The 16219-nt window shown below is 46.7% G+C and overlaps 1 protein-coding gene across 1 annotated transcript in view; it reads left to right on the plus strand.

Annotated features, from left to right (window-relative positions):
* Positions 1 to 1912: 1912 nt before the first annotated feature.
* tspan11 (tetraspanin 11) overlaps positions 1913 to 16219 on the plus strand; it is a 19298-nt gene continuing 4991 nt past the window's right edge. Inside the window, exons 1-7 of the mRNA XM_084447818.1 lie at positions 1913 to 2002; positions 5591 to 5696; positions 7547 to 7738; positions 12076 to 12150; positions 12780 to 12884; positions 13326 to 13484; positions 15509 to 15595. Of these exons, the coding sequence (XP_084303944.1) occupies positions 5610 to 5696; positions 7547 to 7738; positions 12076 to 12150; positions 12780 to 12884; positions 13326 to 13484; positions 15509 to 15595 (705 nt within the window). The 5' untranslated portion in view covers positions 1913 to 2002; positions 5591 to 5609. The remainder of the gene's footprint in view (positions 2003 to 5590; positions 5697 to 7546; positions 7739 to 12075; positions 12151 to 12779; positions 12885 to 13325; positions 13485 to 15508; positions 15596 to 16219) is intronic.

Consider the following 16219-nt stretch of genomic DNA (forward strand, 5'->3'; position numbering starts at 1 on the left):
ATTGGGATTTGTCTGATGATAGAAGTGCTTGAGCTCCAGCTGATGACGTTTGTAAGCTTGTCTGTGGGGGCTGAGCCCTGGATAGCCTCAGCCCAATTTAACCCCTGCATCTATAGACAGATGTATTACACAGTTAATGTAAATTGTTACCAAATAATGTGAATAGAACGATTTATTTCAAAGGTAGGCTGTAGTCTATATTTTCTTTACTATCTACAAACAGCCTGAAGCTCAACGCTGTAACGACAACTGAGATGATTGTGGACTTCAGAAAGAACCCCCCCCCCCCATCATCTGCTTCCTGGGTACCATTATCTTTCAGCTGAACATCAGCTCCCTCACCAAGAAGACACAGCAGAGGATGTACTTCCTGAAGCAGCTGAGGAAATTCAACCTGCACAAGCCAGTTATGGGGCACTTCTACACCTCCATCATTGAGTCCAGCCTCACCTCCTCCATCACCATCTGGCACACTGCTGCCACCGCCAAGGACAAGGCCAGACTGCAGCGTGTCATCACGCTGCTGCCACCGCCAAGGACAAACTGCAGTGTGTCATCACTCTGCTGCCACCGCCAAGGACAAGGCCAGACTGCAGCGTGTCATCACTCTGCTGCCACCACCAAGGACAAGGCCAGACTGCAACGTGTCATCACTCTGCTGCCACCACCAAGGACAAGGCCAGACTGCAACGTGTCATCCACTCTGCTGACTAGGGTGATTGGCAGCAACCTGCCATCCCTCCAGGGCCCTGAACTGGGCAAGAAAGATTGTGGCTGATCCCTGATCAGGGGTGCCTTACAGTAGCTACGTCATTAGTCTAGGTTGTCAAGCTAGGTGTTTGGTTGCTAGGTCATATCCAGGACTCAGACACATTGCTGAAAGGAAGGGTAACGGATAATTTCCATTTCAGTTACAATTCCAAACCCATGTTAACTATGGGATGTCATCACTGTTCCTCCAGGAATATTGATCCTCATTTGAAACTTCATAGCAACGTGATAGTTTTGGGAACTATTTTTCTGGGCACAGTTCACTAAAATCGGTATTATACAACGGTTAGTTCTGGTTCTTGATTCTGATTGGCTGGAAGCCGTGTTAAAATACTTTGTAACACACACCTGGGACCGCATATCATTCCATTTTCAGTATGAATGCGCCTCCCATTTGATCCAATGCATTGTAGTTGTTGTTGCTTGGCAACCCATTTGTTAGGGGAACTATTTTGCTCCGCGGAATTGAGGGAATGATGCTTCGTTTTGAATAAATGTTAATATTTTACATTGCTGTGTCTATTTTACACTAATAGCTGTAGTAACCGTTGTATAAAAGCAATAAACCACTCGAGGCCGTGTGTTACAGTGATTTTATAACAGCTAGGGGGGTTTCCACTCCGCTTCGCGTCGTGCCTAACAACGCCCCCTAGCTGTTATAAAATCACACCTCCTCTCGTGGTTTATTGCTTAATTAGACACTGAAATAGTAGGTTTTGATTCTATAAATATTTCCCGACTTTGTAAAAGCAATAACTCACTCGAGGGTTGTGGTATATGGCCTATAGCCTATACCACGGCTTTGTGTTGGTCGACCGCAGCACAAGCCGTGGTAGGCCATATACCTCATGAGTTATTGCTTCATTGTATTTGCCACTTGTAATTTGCGCTGTCCTGTTTTGTCCTTGAGCTTTGTTATTGTTATGCAATAACAGTCCAAAGTAGCCTAAATTCCCTACTTGGTAATAATAAATATGTTTCTGATACAAAAACAATAGCATACACCTCTATTGGCACCTGTTGCATTAATAATACTGCGATAACTGCTGTTAACCCTTGATGGTAAGCAAAAGTCCGCCAGTGATGGGGGCGGGCAGCCTCTGTCTCATTTCCTATTTACCCCACAATGACCCTTCATCCACGGGCTAGAAGCTAGAGAAGCAACAAGCTTGACTGAATCAGTTGTGCTAACGGGACACGCTACCAGTTCAGTTTGTTTACAGAGGCGCTGGTGAGTAGGCTATGCTATTTTATGTCAAAGCAATTCACACTGGTATTCAATGTGAACAGCGCCGAGTTCGTCAACTTTATGTAGACTCCCGTCCCGTATCCTATTGACCATGTCCCAAAGCGCATGGCTACAACATCAACGCAGGTGGATGTTTTCAGGACGCATTACGGTTCTAGCCTACTGAAAAGCCAGCATGTTTTGGAGGTGAATGGTCATATCATATCACGTCAAATCATTGTCGAATGCACAGTAAAATTATATTTTTATTTCTTGAGGAAAGTCTGACAGTCCGACCATGTGAGTCGGCAAACGTTACGGATGGATATCATCTGCCCGTACAGTGTTTTTGGAACCGACGTTGACAGCAATCTCTCTGTTTCTTGTCTATCGTAACATTTTGGCTCAGATTATGTTTGCGGTGAGACATCAGTTATCCTGATCCAGCCATGCATGCATCCTCCCGCAGCAGCTGCTATAACATGGTCGTGCTGTTTCATATGGAGGTTATGCCTAGGACTTCGTTTGGATAACATATTATAATGTGAATAATATGTGATGCATTTTTATATAAGCATCCTTAGAAGAATTATGTTTTTATGTAGGCTATTAGGCTATTCAAGCCGAAGACCTAACAGGCTAACTTAAAAATAAAAACTTTAATCTAAATTGAAAAAAAAAAAATTAAGGTAAAACAAAACATTCAGACTAGGCTAAAAAAACGGAAAGCAGTAGGCTAAAGTGAGTTGTCCTGAAAATCCCCACAGCCAAAAGGACACAATTCAAAGGACCCCAGTGCATTCTCTGTTTCAGCCTGTAGGAAGCTGCTTGATCCACTCTGGTCTTTACATTGACAGACATGAATGAGTGTGGTCAGAATCTGGTAAGATGTCCTACCTTTACCTATTTCATCAAAACCTTTATCGTTTAGCATGCGCACACACACACACACACGCACACACACACACACACACACACACACACACACACACACACACACACACACTAACCAGCATGGCTAATCTATAGCCTAGTTATCAGCTGCAAAAAATGTCTTATGTAACGATGCGATGTTATAGCATCAACACGAAGGAAAGTCTCTATAGGCATTGACTGGCATTCCTGTCTGATTGACAGATCGATTTGGTGTGGGCCTAAGTGCTCTCCATCACTCAGCCTTATATCACAGCGGTGCAAGTGTTCACTTGATTAATGATTTGTGTATCTATAGTTAGTCCTCTAGTACAGTATGAATCATTTATTGCTGTTTGTGGCTGTGCATGGCTATAGGGGCATTTCAAACTACTTTCATCCATACACTTTAGAAAGGATTAAATATACTGTTCTTTACAGGTATGTTTACAAATTCATTACAGACAACGAGGCCTGCATGGTTAGACAGCTACAGTGCAGTGATGACCAGGCCTGCACTGTTTAGAGGAAGTAGATGGATTTGTGTAAGTTAATGGTCAATTGACTGGAGGGCCACGTGTTTGTCGGTTCATGTGAGTCAATCAAAAGCCCCGCCAGAAGCACGCTCGCTTTTTTGGACTTTAGGGCCTGTTTTCAAAAGAGACAATTTCCCTGATCGCCTCAGTATTGAGCTAGCTACAGTTGTTCTGCAGGCGCACACCCGGCTACAATGGAAGTCATTGGGGCCAGTGAGATGTTGACAAGTATGATCCATTGCAGTTATAACAGATCATAAATATACTTTGTTACAAATAGTTAGTTAATATCTGTCTTAGGGTTGCAAAGGGGTGGAACATTTCCGGAAATACCATGGGAAGTTAAGCTCGGGAATTTTTAAAATGTTGACCTTTTTTGTAGCCTATAACTGCTTCTTTTTCTAAATTTTTAAATGTTATTTTATATACTTATTTTAGGATTTTATCCCATTTTCATCCAATTTGGTAGCCAATTGACCCTGACCTGGTGTCCAATTACCCCCTACTAACTGTTGAGGATTCGTCACACAACCCGGCCGGTTGGCAATGCGAAAGGGAGAGACACCTCCATGACTATCTCAGCTCGCAACCATAATTCCAACACCAGACAGGGTTGTTGTTGTGTGACGAACTCTCAGACAGAGATTAAACTAACCACCCTCAGGGAGTGGCGGCCCAATAGGCCACTCCCTCTGGGATCCGGCCATACTCGGATCTGGCGAGACCACCGGTTCCCGGTGGGCAGCTGCACCGGAACACGATGCATTAGACCGCTATTATACCACCGCAGACCCCTATAATAGGGAACTTAAATGTAGCCTAGTTGGAGAAAAAACATAAAATGTAATTCTAGATCTTGCAGCATGATCTTGGTTAAAACAACCTGATTTAATGCAAATTCAGTTGAATTTCAACCCTATACTGTGAATTCATCACATGTGCAGCTAATTCCTATCATCCTGCACACTAAAAGGGCTGTAGAATCCATTAAAGTTCTAGTCACAAATAGATTAAGCAAAAAATGTAATAAAAATTTTTTTTATTAGAAATGTTTGCCTGCATGTCTGCTTATGACAAAGCAAAATCTTTATATTTATGTCTGTTTATGACAAGATAAATATAGTTGGTATAAATAACCTCCAAATTCCCAGTTAATTCCCGTTAATTCCCATAAATTCCCGTTAATTCCCATAAATTCCCATAAATTCCCGTTAATTCCCATGGAAAGTTTCCAACTTTGAATATTCCCGGAATTTTGCAACCCTAATCTGTCTTGTAGTAGCGAGCGAGATAGTAAACTCCAATGTGAGGTCTGGATTTGTAGCCCAGTTGTGATCAGCTGCTTCTCTCCCCCTCTCTAGAACGTAGCCTATGGAACTTAACAGTGTGACAGGTACGAGGTAGTGGGGTCACCGAAATAGTTCTGGTTTCAAATGGGAACTTTTGTTTCAACATTCCGCTTCGAGACCGGTAAGATTACACCTTGTGCTTCTAGTCTCGTAAAATCTCATTTATCATACTTTTTCCAACGTCTCAACTGTCCCATTATCCTCCATTGCAGCCGGGTGTGCACCTGCAGAACAACTGTTCAATACTGAGGTGATCAGGGAAATTATAGTCTCTACGTGGGGTCAAGTTCATGTAAAACAGACCAATAAAAGGCTAAAGTCTGAAGTCCGAAATAGTGAACTTATCCTTTAAGTTTGAAAGAGATGACAGAAAGAGTATTCATGTGTTTGTGTGTGTGTGTTTGTGTGTTTTGAACAAAGACCGTAGCGCACATGTGGCTCAGCTTTTGTTATGACACTCGACGCCTCTGCACAAAGCGTGCACTTCAGTGTGAGGGTAATCAACGTGGCTAATCAACGGCACTTGTCTGGTCCAGGGGCACAGCTGCTTATGTAAAAGATGGAACAGCAATTTAAATGGAGATCTGGTCTATATTTTAGTTGCATGCTTTGTCTGTCTGTTTTGATCATAAGTGATGTTACTCTCTCTATTTGGAAAATATAAAGACTTTCACCACTTGTGGGATTTGCGGTTTGCTAATACATTTCAATCCTTTGAAAACCTTATGGTCCGTTGAACCAGTCATCCTGCCTGCCTACTCTGCCATCTTGAGTTGTGTTCGCTGTCTTTCCAGAGTGGCTGAGGGGAGGGAGATGTCTGCCTTGTACAAAGACGACCAGGATGACTGGATGACCGTCTGCCTCAAGTACCTCCTCTTTGTGTTCAACTTCCTGTTTTGGGTGAGTACTGGAGTCTCCCTGGGATGCAACAGTTGCAACAACCAGTTTAAGGTTTGAGTCTGGCTGTGGATTATTGTGGATGGAATACTTATCGAAAAAATTGCAATCCTGCCCTTCCCATCACCACCTGCCCCCCCGACCCCCCTGAACCGACCGGCTAGGGGCCAGAGGAGAAAATAGATTTAGTGAGGGAGAGACGGTTGAAGAAAATGGACTTTGCCCGGAGTTATGTATTATTTAGTACCTTTCTCTGTCTGTGTGTGGTAGTGAAGTGCACTCTTTGCCTGACAGTGTGACTCAGTTTGATCTTTAACATTACAGTTGGCCGCTGTAGACGCTGTGAGTATACTGAGCCCCCGGGCCAGAAACCAGCCTCTGTGGACTCAGATTGAATTCAAACAGGTTCTCAAGAGCTAGAAGAGTGAGCTGTGAGCAGAAATAGCCACAGACAGAATGGTATTATCGTACTTCTCTGTATGGGCCAGGGTTCCTCTGTATGGGCCAGGGTTCCTCTGTATAGGCCAGGGTTCCTCTGTATGGGCCATGGTTCCTCTGTATGGGCCATGGTTCCTCTGTATGGGCCAGGGTTCCTCTGTATGGGCCAGGGTTCCTCTGTATATGCCAGGGTTCCTCTGTATGGGCCATGGTTCCTCTGTATGGGCCATGGTTCCTCTGTATGGGCCAGGGTTCCTCTGTATGGGCCAGGGTTCCTCTGTATTGGCTATGGTTCCAGCGTGCGACTCTATTGCAACCCTTTCTCTGTCCAGCAGTGCCACTGAAAATGTTCAGTGGTCACACCAGTGCTAGTCTCCTTTGCACTAGGATGCAGAGGTTTCATGCACCCTAAGATACTTGGCGCCCAATACAGATTAAACTGACTTGTACGAAGAAAATGAATGTGTGTATGTGTGTGCTTTGACCAGACCAGATTGTAAAAAAATAAAATAAAAATAAACCCCTTTTTTGTTTGATTGCGCTTGCCTGGCACAAAATGGACCCAACGGAATAGTAAAAAATAATAATAAAAAGAACTAAGAAAAAGAACTGTCTGTGATTTCAGACAGACCCCAAACACACACTCAAAGGGAAAAATAATGGATTTCTATTCAGCCAAGTTCTGGTGTCTGTTCCCCCTTTTGGCAGTTACCAAGCCATCCATGTTGACACTCTCATGTGGGGTGTGTGTGTGTGTGTGTGCGTGTGTGTGTTTGGCGTTGGGAGAGGAAAGGGAGAGCCTCTTAAGCATTTCCTGCAAATCCGACTGGCATTGATGAGAAAAACACACTACAGTTACAGTAAAACATGCTACCGTTATAGTAAAACATGCTACCGTTACAGTAAAACATGCTACCGTTACAGTAAAACATGCTACCGTTACAGTAAAACATGCTACCGTTACAGTAAAACATGCTACCGTTACAGTAAAACATGCTACCGTTACAGTGCCAGGGCTGTGTACAGGATTGTTGGTGGAGCGCATCATCATGGTCTGGATGTTTTGTTTGTTTGTTTGTTTGTTTTAAAAAATATATATTTTTAAGGCATTTCTGCTTTATTAGGATAGGACAGTGTAAGGACAGACAGGAGAGGTGTTTACATGGTACACGCCCCAACCATGTTGTTTTGATCACATCCCTCTTTTTGTTTTCCTCTCTCTCTCTCTCTCTCTCTCTCTTTCCTCTTCCCATCTCTGACTCACTCAGTGACATTGTGTTCTCTTCCTCTTTGTAACTCTGTCAACATCCATTCTCTCCCTGTCTCCTTTTGTTTGGTTGACTCAATTCTCCCTCTCTCTTTCTCTCTCCCTCTCTCTCCCTCCCTCTCTCTCTCTCTCCCCCCCCCCGCCCCAGGTGGGCGGAGTCGCGGTGATGGGCGTTGGCGTCTGGACGCTGGTGGAGAAGAGCGACTACCTGAGCCTGCTGGCGTCCAGCACGTTCGCCGTGTCCGCCTACATCCTCATCCTGGCCGGGGGCCTCGTCATGGTCACCGGCTTCCTGGGCTGCTGCGCCGTCATCAGGGAGCAGAGGAGCTGCCTGTCTATGGTGAGAGAGCCCTCCTACTGGGCAGCCGGGCTCAGGCGAGGCCCCCGCCTTCAGAAGGCCTCTGGGTCTTTGGTTTTGGCGTTAGGAGATGTTTGTGTGTAGAATAATGTGGAAGGCGCGGCATCGCTGGAGCTGTACTGATAATCTGGCCCGCAAAGGAAGCACATATTGAAAACAACTTCTGATCCCTCCCAAAATGCACAATATCCTGTGCATCCTTAAAATAACAAAAACAAACGCAGTTCCGTCCATTCAATCTCGCTGCATCAACCCTGCTGTACTTTCTATTACACTATATCTCCCCCCCCCCCCGTTTACTTACTGCGTCCAGTTTCCTCCTCCTCCCCTCCTCCGTGGCCCGTGCGTCATGACCCCATTCTCCTGGATGACTCCGACTCTCTTGGGTGACACTGACCTGCCGCAAAGCTAACATTAGCTCCTAGCAACGCTCTCTCTGTCTACTCGCTAGTACACTTTTCCCCCCCGCCCCCCCCCCCCCCCCCCCCCCCCCTGTCCCTTGTGAGCCGGTGTACTGCTAGCTGGTAGCTAACTGAGGAATGGGGCTGACGGGGCCCTCACTGTCCTCTTTCTTTTAAGGAGGCCGCGCTGGAGCTGGCGGGGGGGGCGAGCTGCCACTGCAGCAGGTCTATTTATAGATCCACCGGCTGAGTGACGTATCTGTTTGAGGGAGAGGGAGGGATGGAGGGAGGGAGGGATGGAGGGAGGGATGGAGGGAGGGAGGGAGGGAGGGAGGGAGGGAGGGATGGAGGGAGGGAGGGAGGGATGGAGGGAGGGAGGGAGGGAGGGATGGAGGGAGGGATGGATGGAGAGATGGAGGGAGGGATGGAGGGAGGGAGGGATGGAGGGAGAGATGGAGGGAGAGATGGAGGGAGGGAGGGATGGAGGGAGAGATGGAGGGAGAGATGGAGGGAGGGATGGAGGGAGGGATGGTGGGAGAGAGGTGCGCTAGTAGGAGTCCTGGTCAGGATAGGGGGGTGGGGTGGATGATGATTTGAATAGTCTTGAAAGTGTGTGGAATTTTGCGGTCAGTCAGTTGATGAGATATAGACGGAATGGACGTGTGTGTGTGTGTGTATGTGCACGCACGCGCGTTTGTGTGTGGCAGCGTGCGCACGTATGTGTGGGTGGGTTTACTTGAAGTGTATGTTGAGGTGATTTTCTGTGTATGTGTGCGTGTGTTTGTGTGTGTGTGTTTGTGTGTGTGTTTGTGTGTGTGTGTTTGTGTGTGTGGGGAGACAGTGCGCATCTTTAGGCACGTCAACACTGTGCCACAACAGGGCTTATGGTTAACTAAACTAAAACAGCGATACAGCAGTTAAAAGGTAGTGGCTGCTTGCGTTTGAAACCCACCATTGGGACAGAGTACATTACAATACATTACAGTCTATTTAACAGACACTTTAAAATAGCGACTCACAATAAAGTAAAGACAAATATCTTCTGTACCGAAGCTTTTCATCCAGAGTTTTCTCCCTTGAATTGCCGCTCCCCTGCAGCTGTGACAAACAGGCTTCATCATCACTGTTTTTCCCTCACATCTGTCTCTCCACACACTGGGGGGCTGGGACTGAACATCATTCCGTCCACACACTGGGGGGCTTGGACTGAACATCTGTCTCTCCACACACTGGGGGGCTGGGACTGAACATCATTCCGTCCACACACTGGGGGGCTTGGACTGAACATCTGTCTCTCCACACACTGGGGGGGCTGGGACTGAGCATCTGTCTCCAGGTAATGGGGCTTGAGCCGTTGGCGTTGGGCGCTTTGCGCGTCGTGTCCTGCCTCACTGACAGGTGTGCCTAATTAGCCCGTTCAGGCGTATGTGTGTTTGTGTACTCGGGTTTTTGTTTGTTTGTGTGTGTGTGCATTTGTGTGTGTGAAAGAAGTGTGCGCGCATGTGTGTGTGTGTGTGTGTGAGAGAGAGAGAGAGAGAGAGAGAGAGAGAAAGATGTGTGACGATTGCTTCCTACGCGATTTCCATAATTAGTTTCTGCCTTGTAGTCCACGCTGGTTTTATAAAGCACCCCCAAACAAAGAAGAATGGGAGAAACTGACCCTAATTAGGTGTGCCAAGCTTGTAGCATCATACTCAAGAAGACTTTTTCACTTTGTCATTACGGGGTATTGTGTGTAGAATTCTGAGAGAAAAATAATAAGGCTTTAACATAACAAACTGTGGAAAAAGTGAAGAGATATGAATGCTTTCCGAATGCACTGTAGAAGAGATACCCCCCTCCCTCCCCCACACACACACACACACACACACACACACGCACAGCCCCCCGATGAGCATAGTTTGTTTCTTGTCTTTTCACTGATGTCGACGAGATCCTGATAAGGTCCGCCCGCTGACGGGCTAATGAGGCGGAAGAAGCACGTTGAGTTTAATGGTTATTTGAAGCCTGTCTGCTTCTTCTCCAGAATACTAAAATCATATTTTTCATTTTTCTGCAGTGTTTATCCAGCTATGCTCTCTGGGAACACATACTGTATGTGTGTAAATTGTATTGGTTTATATCCTCTTATGCACTGTATGTACAGTACAGATGCTTGTTGCCCAGCGACTGGCACGATTTGTTGAATATCTATCTGTGTTACTTACTCTATGTGGCTCTGCGTGCTAGTAACCCTTCTCTGCCTCCCCTCTCCCTACTGCCTCTCTCTCTCCCTCCTATTTCCTAACCAGGTCCAGTGGATGCCCCTCTGTCACCTGTAGACCACCCTGAGTCTGATAGATACCCTCGCGTTCGCTGTGGATGTCCAGTACAGCCAGTAACCCTGTCCTCATCCCTAGTGTCTCTCCCTCTTATACTCTAAACAGGTCCTGTGGACACCTCCCTGTCTCCTGCAGGCCACCCTGTATCAGGTCCCGGAGAGACCCAAATGGCTCCCCATGGCTCCTGGGGAGGCCCCATGCCTTCCTCGTGTCCAGCTCCTTCCCACTCTGTGTCACCAGCTGTCTTTATCCAGACAACCCCAGCCCTTTTTTAGTAGTATTTAGCCTATGTTGCTCTGTAAATGTTCTTAGCCAATAGACAAACATTTTCCAGGACCTTGCTCGTTCGTCTCGTTGAGAGGTCAGGGAATAATTTTTATAGCTCACTTTTCTGGCCCCCGGGTGAAACTGTTTTTTTGTTTCCACCTGGAATATGTAGGAATGGAACCTATCTCCATCCCCCCATTGCTCTCTGTAAAGCGCATTTTGTCGCTTCTGTGTATGAAATGCGGCATACAAATAAAGTTTGATTTGATTGGATTTGTAAATCCTTTTTAAGACATGTATACTATCTATGATATGCATACATATCTTATCACATATAATATCTATGACATGCATGCATATCTTATCCCATAATGCACATCACAGTGAATGTCAGTCGCTACTGTTTACAAATGCTTTAACTGTGTTACACAAATGTTGCGCAAAGCTGTGTAACACAGTTCCTGTAGGATTTCAACACGTTCTTTATCCACACATACCCCAGACATGATCTGTGTCTCTCTCCAAAGCAAAGCTATAATGAGCTGGTGAGTTGAGCTTGGATGGGTAACAGAGTTTCTCTGGTCCTTTCATTTCTCATCCCTCTCTTGCGAAACAGAGAACCGCTGAGTTCCTGATGCGTTTCGCTGTCAACGCCCAGAGGGCTCGCCCTCAAACCGAGCTATCAAGCCCCCTCTTTTCCCTCTCCCCCTCTCTCTCTCTCTCTCCTCTCTCTCTCTCTCTCCCCTCTCTCTCTCTCTCTCTCCCCCTCTCTCTCTCTCTCTCCCTCTCTCTCTCTCTCCCCCTCTCTCTCTCTCTCTCTCCCCCCCCTCTCTCTCTCTCTCTCTCTCCCCCTCTCTCTCTCTCTCTCTCCCCCTCTCTCTCTCTCTCTCTCTCTCTCTCCTCCCGCCTTCTCACCGTCTGTCCTTGTGTTTACCAACTCTTTCAATCTCTTCCTCCTGTCTCTCAATTTCACATTCCGTTCATTTTTTTCCCCAGGAGAAATGTCTCCTGCTCCAGTCGGTCAAGCCTCTCCTCACCTCTCTTGTTGTTGTCCTCTCTCTGTCAGTAACGGATACAAACAAAAGGGTGGTTTTATTCGGTTGTCGGCGGTACATCCAATGCCGTGCAAAGTTTTAAAGTATGTCTGTTGAAAGGAGAAGCGTAAAGACATACTGGATTCTTTAAGTGTTTAAACTCAAGCGTCACATGTACGGTGCCAGTGTTCAAGGATAACACTCACATAGTATTAGCATGATAATGAAATCTCTCTATCTCCATCTCTATCTCCCTCCATCTCTCTCTCTCTCTCTCTTCCTCCCTCCCCCTGCAGTATTTTTCCTGTCTGCTGCTGATCTTTCTGATAGAGCTGGTGGCTGGAGTTTTGGCCTATGTTTACTACCAGAGGGTGAGTGAGTCACGATGCTGCCCCCCCTCCCCACCCCACCTCCACGCACTCCACCCATATGCTCTCCTCCTCCCCTCTCAGTCCAGCCCCCCCCCCCCCCCCCTCTCACGTCCTCTACATACATTAATTCCTCCCCTCCGCTGGAATGTCCCTCACTCCATTCCCTGGACCTGTTCTCTCTCCCCTCACTTCCTTCTTCCTGACAGACACAGACCCCCCATTCAGAGTCTGACCCCCACCCCCGTGCCCCACCGTGCGCCGTCAAACCCTTCTCCATAATCTCCCCCCCCACCGTCCCATCCCATTCCCCTTTATGTACTGTCCAATACCAATGTTTCCCCTAGGTTGTTTTTTTTCACAAAAAAAAAAAGAATGTCGCAATATTGTGAGTGCCACCCCGTTCGTTTCCACAGAAGATTGAGTTGAAAATGAGAGCCGTCTGAAGATAAGGGGCTCGTTGGCACGTCCGCGCGCACACACACACACACGCGCGCACACACACGCAGGCCGCGCACACACACAGCTCTGTAAATCGCACACACGGTCGCGTGGGCTCCCTCTCTCTGACACTCATTCACCTCTCGTTACCCTACACACACACTCGCTTCATCTCTGTCCCCCCCCCCCAGCTCAGCGAGGAGCTGAAGCAGCACCTGAGCCAGACCATGACGGAGAACTACGGCCAGCCTGGGAAGGACGCCATCACGCAGGCCGTGGACAGCCTCCAGCAGGACGTAAGGACGGCAGACGGCCCCTCAGCCTCGGGTTCGGGGGTTCTTAAACACAGGGGGGGGGAAACTTGCTCGGGGGCGGGGGGCTGGGGCTCAGGAGGTAGAGCGGGGTCGTCCAATGATCGTAGGGTCGGCGGTTCGAATCCCGGCTCCTCCTGACGACATGTCGAAGTGTCCTTGGGCGAGACGCCGAACCCCAAATTGCTCCTTAAGACCAGGCTAGCACCTTGCATGGCTGCTGCCGCCATTAGTGTGTGTATGTGTGTGTGAATGTGTGAATAAGAGGCCTTCATTGTAAAGTGCTTTGGATAAAAGCGCTATATAAGTGCGGTCCATTTATTATTTACCATTTACTGTTGAAACCCGCCACTGATCAAGTGAAAGTACAGTATGTGCTCTGTCCTAATACATCCATGGCTCTGTCACCGCCGGTCGCTCCTGTAGTTCAAGTGCTGCGGCAGCAACAACTCCTACGATTGGCTGCAGAGCGCGTACGTGACGTCGCCGGAGGAGGGGCGCCGGCTGGTCCCTGACAGCTGCTGTAAGACCGTCACCCCCCACTGTGGCGGCAGGGACCACCCCTCCAACATCTACAAGGTGGAGGTGCGTGTGTGTATCTGTGTGTGTGTGTGTGTATGATTGATGACTGTGACACAGTGACAGGACATGAGGAGGAGGAGGAGGAGGAGGAGGAGGAGGAGGAGAAGGAGGAGGAGGAGGAAGCAGAATGTCAAGTCAGAAACCTGGGCACACGCAGTCACATTACAGCATACAGCAAAACGCACAGATATTGTACGATGTCCTTCGGTTGTCCTGTGTAGCCGGTTTAGGGAGGGAGGGCGCAATGTCCCACCAATCCCAGCTAATCCCAAAATGTTAGAGTAAACCCATATACTCTATCTGGCCTAATCTGGCCCCAGGGTGATTACTGTTTTTTTGTTTCCCTCTGGAATATGTAGGGGTGGGTCGTATGCCCACCTCCCTTGTTCTCTGTAAAGCGCATTGTGTTGCCTCTGGGTTTGAAATGCGCTATACAAATAAAGCGTTGATTGATTGATTGATTGATATACTTTACTGGACTGTACATAGTGATTTGGGAATGAGCCATAGAAAAAGCCAACGAGGAACGTTAGGTGATATATAGAAATTATAACTGTGTGAGGTTGTGTTTATTTGTGTGTGTGAAGTGACCTGACCTCTGACCTCTACTCTTTGACTTGCATCCTAATCCCACACTATACATGTACATTGTACAGTGTCGATTTACGCCTGGTCTACAGACAAGTAAATAATACAGTATGGACCAGCTTATCAATATGTCAAACCCATTGGATCATACAGTGCAAATGTCTCATCCTTTTTGAATTAGCTTCATGAAACAGACATATCATGGAACATTTTAATATCTTTTAAGATACAGGCAGTTATATTTTATATACCACAATATCTCACACGGGTATTCAGAACTGAAACGTCCCTGGGAGCAGATTTATGGGGGATAATAAGCAACGTTGCTGTCAGTCTGACACGTGTTACACTTGGCTCTGAAAATCAAAGCTGTCTGGAAAATAAATAAAAAGTTTGAGGTGGTGCAGCTTTTATCCCAGACATGTTCATCATCTTCAGACTCAGTACTTATCCTACTCTTCAGCCCGTTCATCGGCAATCAAAAACAGAACTCTAAAGATTGCCTTTTGATCCATGTTGAGGGATGGGAAGTCAGCTGGTTTGGCGTCCCTCTTTTTTCCCCCACATTTAAAGGAGTAGTTTGGCTTTTATCATCATAAGCCCTGTTATAAGGTTATTTACGATCATATACTGTACAATGGTCCATATAAACATTTTGATAGACTGCACCCTTGGGATTAGAGCTCATTGCTTATGTCACAGCTAAGTACACAATGGATGTCAATGGGCTTGTATATGCCCATAGAGATCCATTAAATGGTTAGCTGTGACTTAGGTGTGTCATGAGCAATGAGCACTAATATCTGTGTGCACAGTCTGTCAAAAATGTTACAGTTTATGGACCATTGTATATGATCCTTATAATAACCTTATAACAGGGCTTATGCTTTGCTTAACTACTCATTTAATTAACCCTTTTAACCCTGTAAGTACAGTAACAACATTCAGAATATTAATTGGATGTTTCCTATATTACTAGAAAGCACAGTTTCTCAGCTTTCAGGAAGTGTTGGACTGTTTTTTAGATTTTTATTTTGAAAAAAAGATTTTTTAGATATTTTGAAAATTTTGCCGGTGACATGGTCGTATTCAAAGGGTTAAAGTTGTGTTTCGAGAAAAGTAAGGATAAAAAAGCAACGTGACAGTGTGAAAACGCAGATGATACCAAAGGAGTACAGAAGGGTAAATGTGCTACTGCCACTACTCTATTGTTAACCCAAAACCCGGGAAGATAACATGTTCTATGATAACGTGTGTGTGTGTGTGTGTGTGGGTGGGTGTGCGTGCGTGCATCTGTGTGTGTGCTTGCGTGTGTGTGTCTGTGGGTGGGTGGGTGTGCATGCGTACGTGCGTGTGCTTGCGTGGGTGTGTGTGTGTGTGTGCATACCGTATGTACTGTATGTGTGTGTGTGAAGTGACGTCTCCTCTTTGACCTGCAGGGGGGCTGCATCACCAAGCTGGAGCAGTTCCTGGCAGACCACCTGCTGATCATCGGCTCGGTGGGGATCGGAGTGGCCTGTCTCCAGGTAGGACCTGCAGCCTATCAGACCCATTCATACACAGTAGCTATCCAGGTGGTCTGTTTTGTGCATAACAGCTGGCGAAAAGCGTTTGATGCTGTTTATAATGACAAAACAACCTGAGGCTTGAAGCTGTGACAGAGAAACCTCATTTGCCTCTGAATTGAAAACAAACAACATGATTATACAGCGACTAGACAGAAAATATCTCTCATCTCTTTTTTAGCAAAACAGTCCAAGGTCCTTCCAAAGGCAGCGGACAGGGCAGCAATCTCTTCATTTCCCCAAAGATACCCATTCACTCCCACCGCTGGTCAGATCAAAACACCTTAATGGACTCCTGTTTTCTTCTCTGCGTCGTTATCTGATTCCCATCAGATCCTGTTATTCAATTTGCCGGCTCCTCAGATGGTCTTAGGCTCTTAGGCCACGGGTCCTGGAACCCATTCGTATAGTTTGACGTATGCATCCTCCCTTTTTTCCCTCGCTTGAAGTAACCACGGGTAGAACATGATTGAATAGGGAAGTCTGAGCTCCCCCCAACGCACAGCGGTTTCCAGTGTTGTGCGTACTTTTAGAACGCCCTCCCACCTTCCTGCTTCCCTACCTCCCTTTGAGAAATCACCAACA

This window comes from Borostomias antarcticus (assembly GCF_949987555.1).
Source record: "Borostomias antarcticus genome assembly, chromosome: 13".
Taxonomy (NCBI): domain Eukaryota; kingdom Metazoa; phylum Chordata; class Actinopteri; order Stomiiformes; family Stomiidae; genus Borostomias; species Borostomias antarcticus.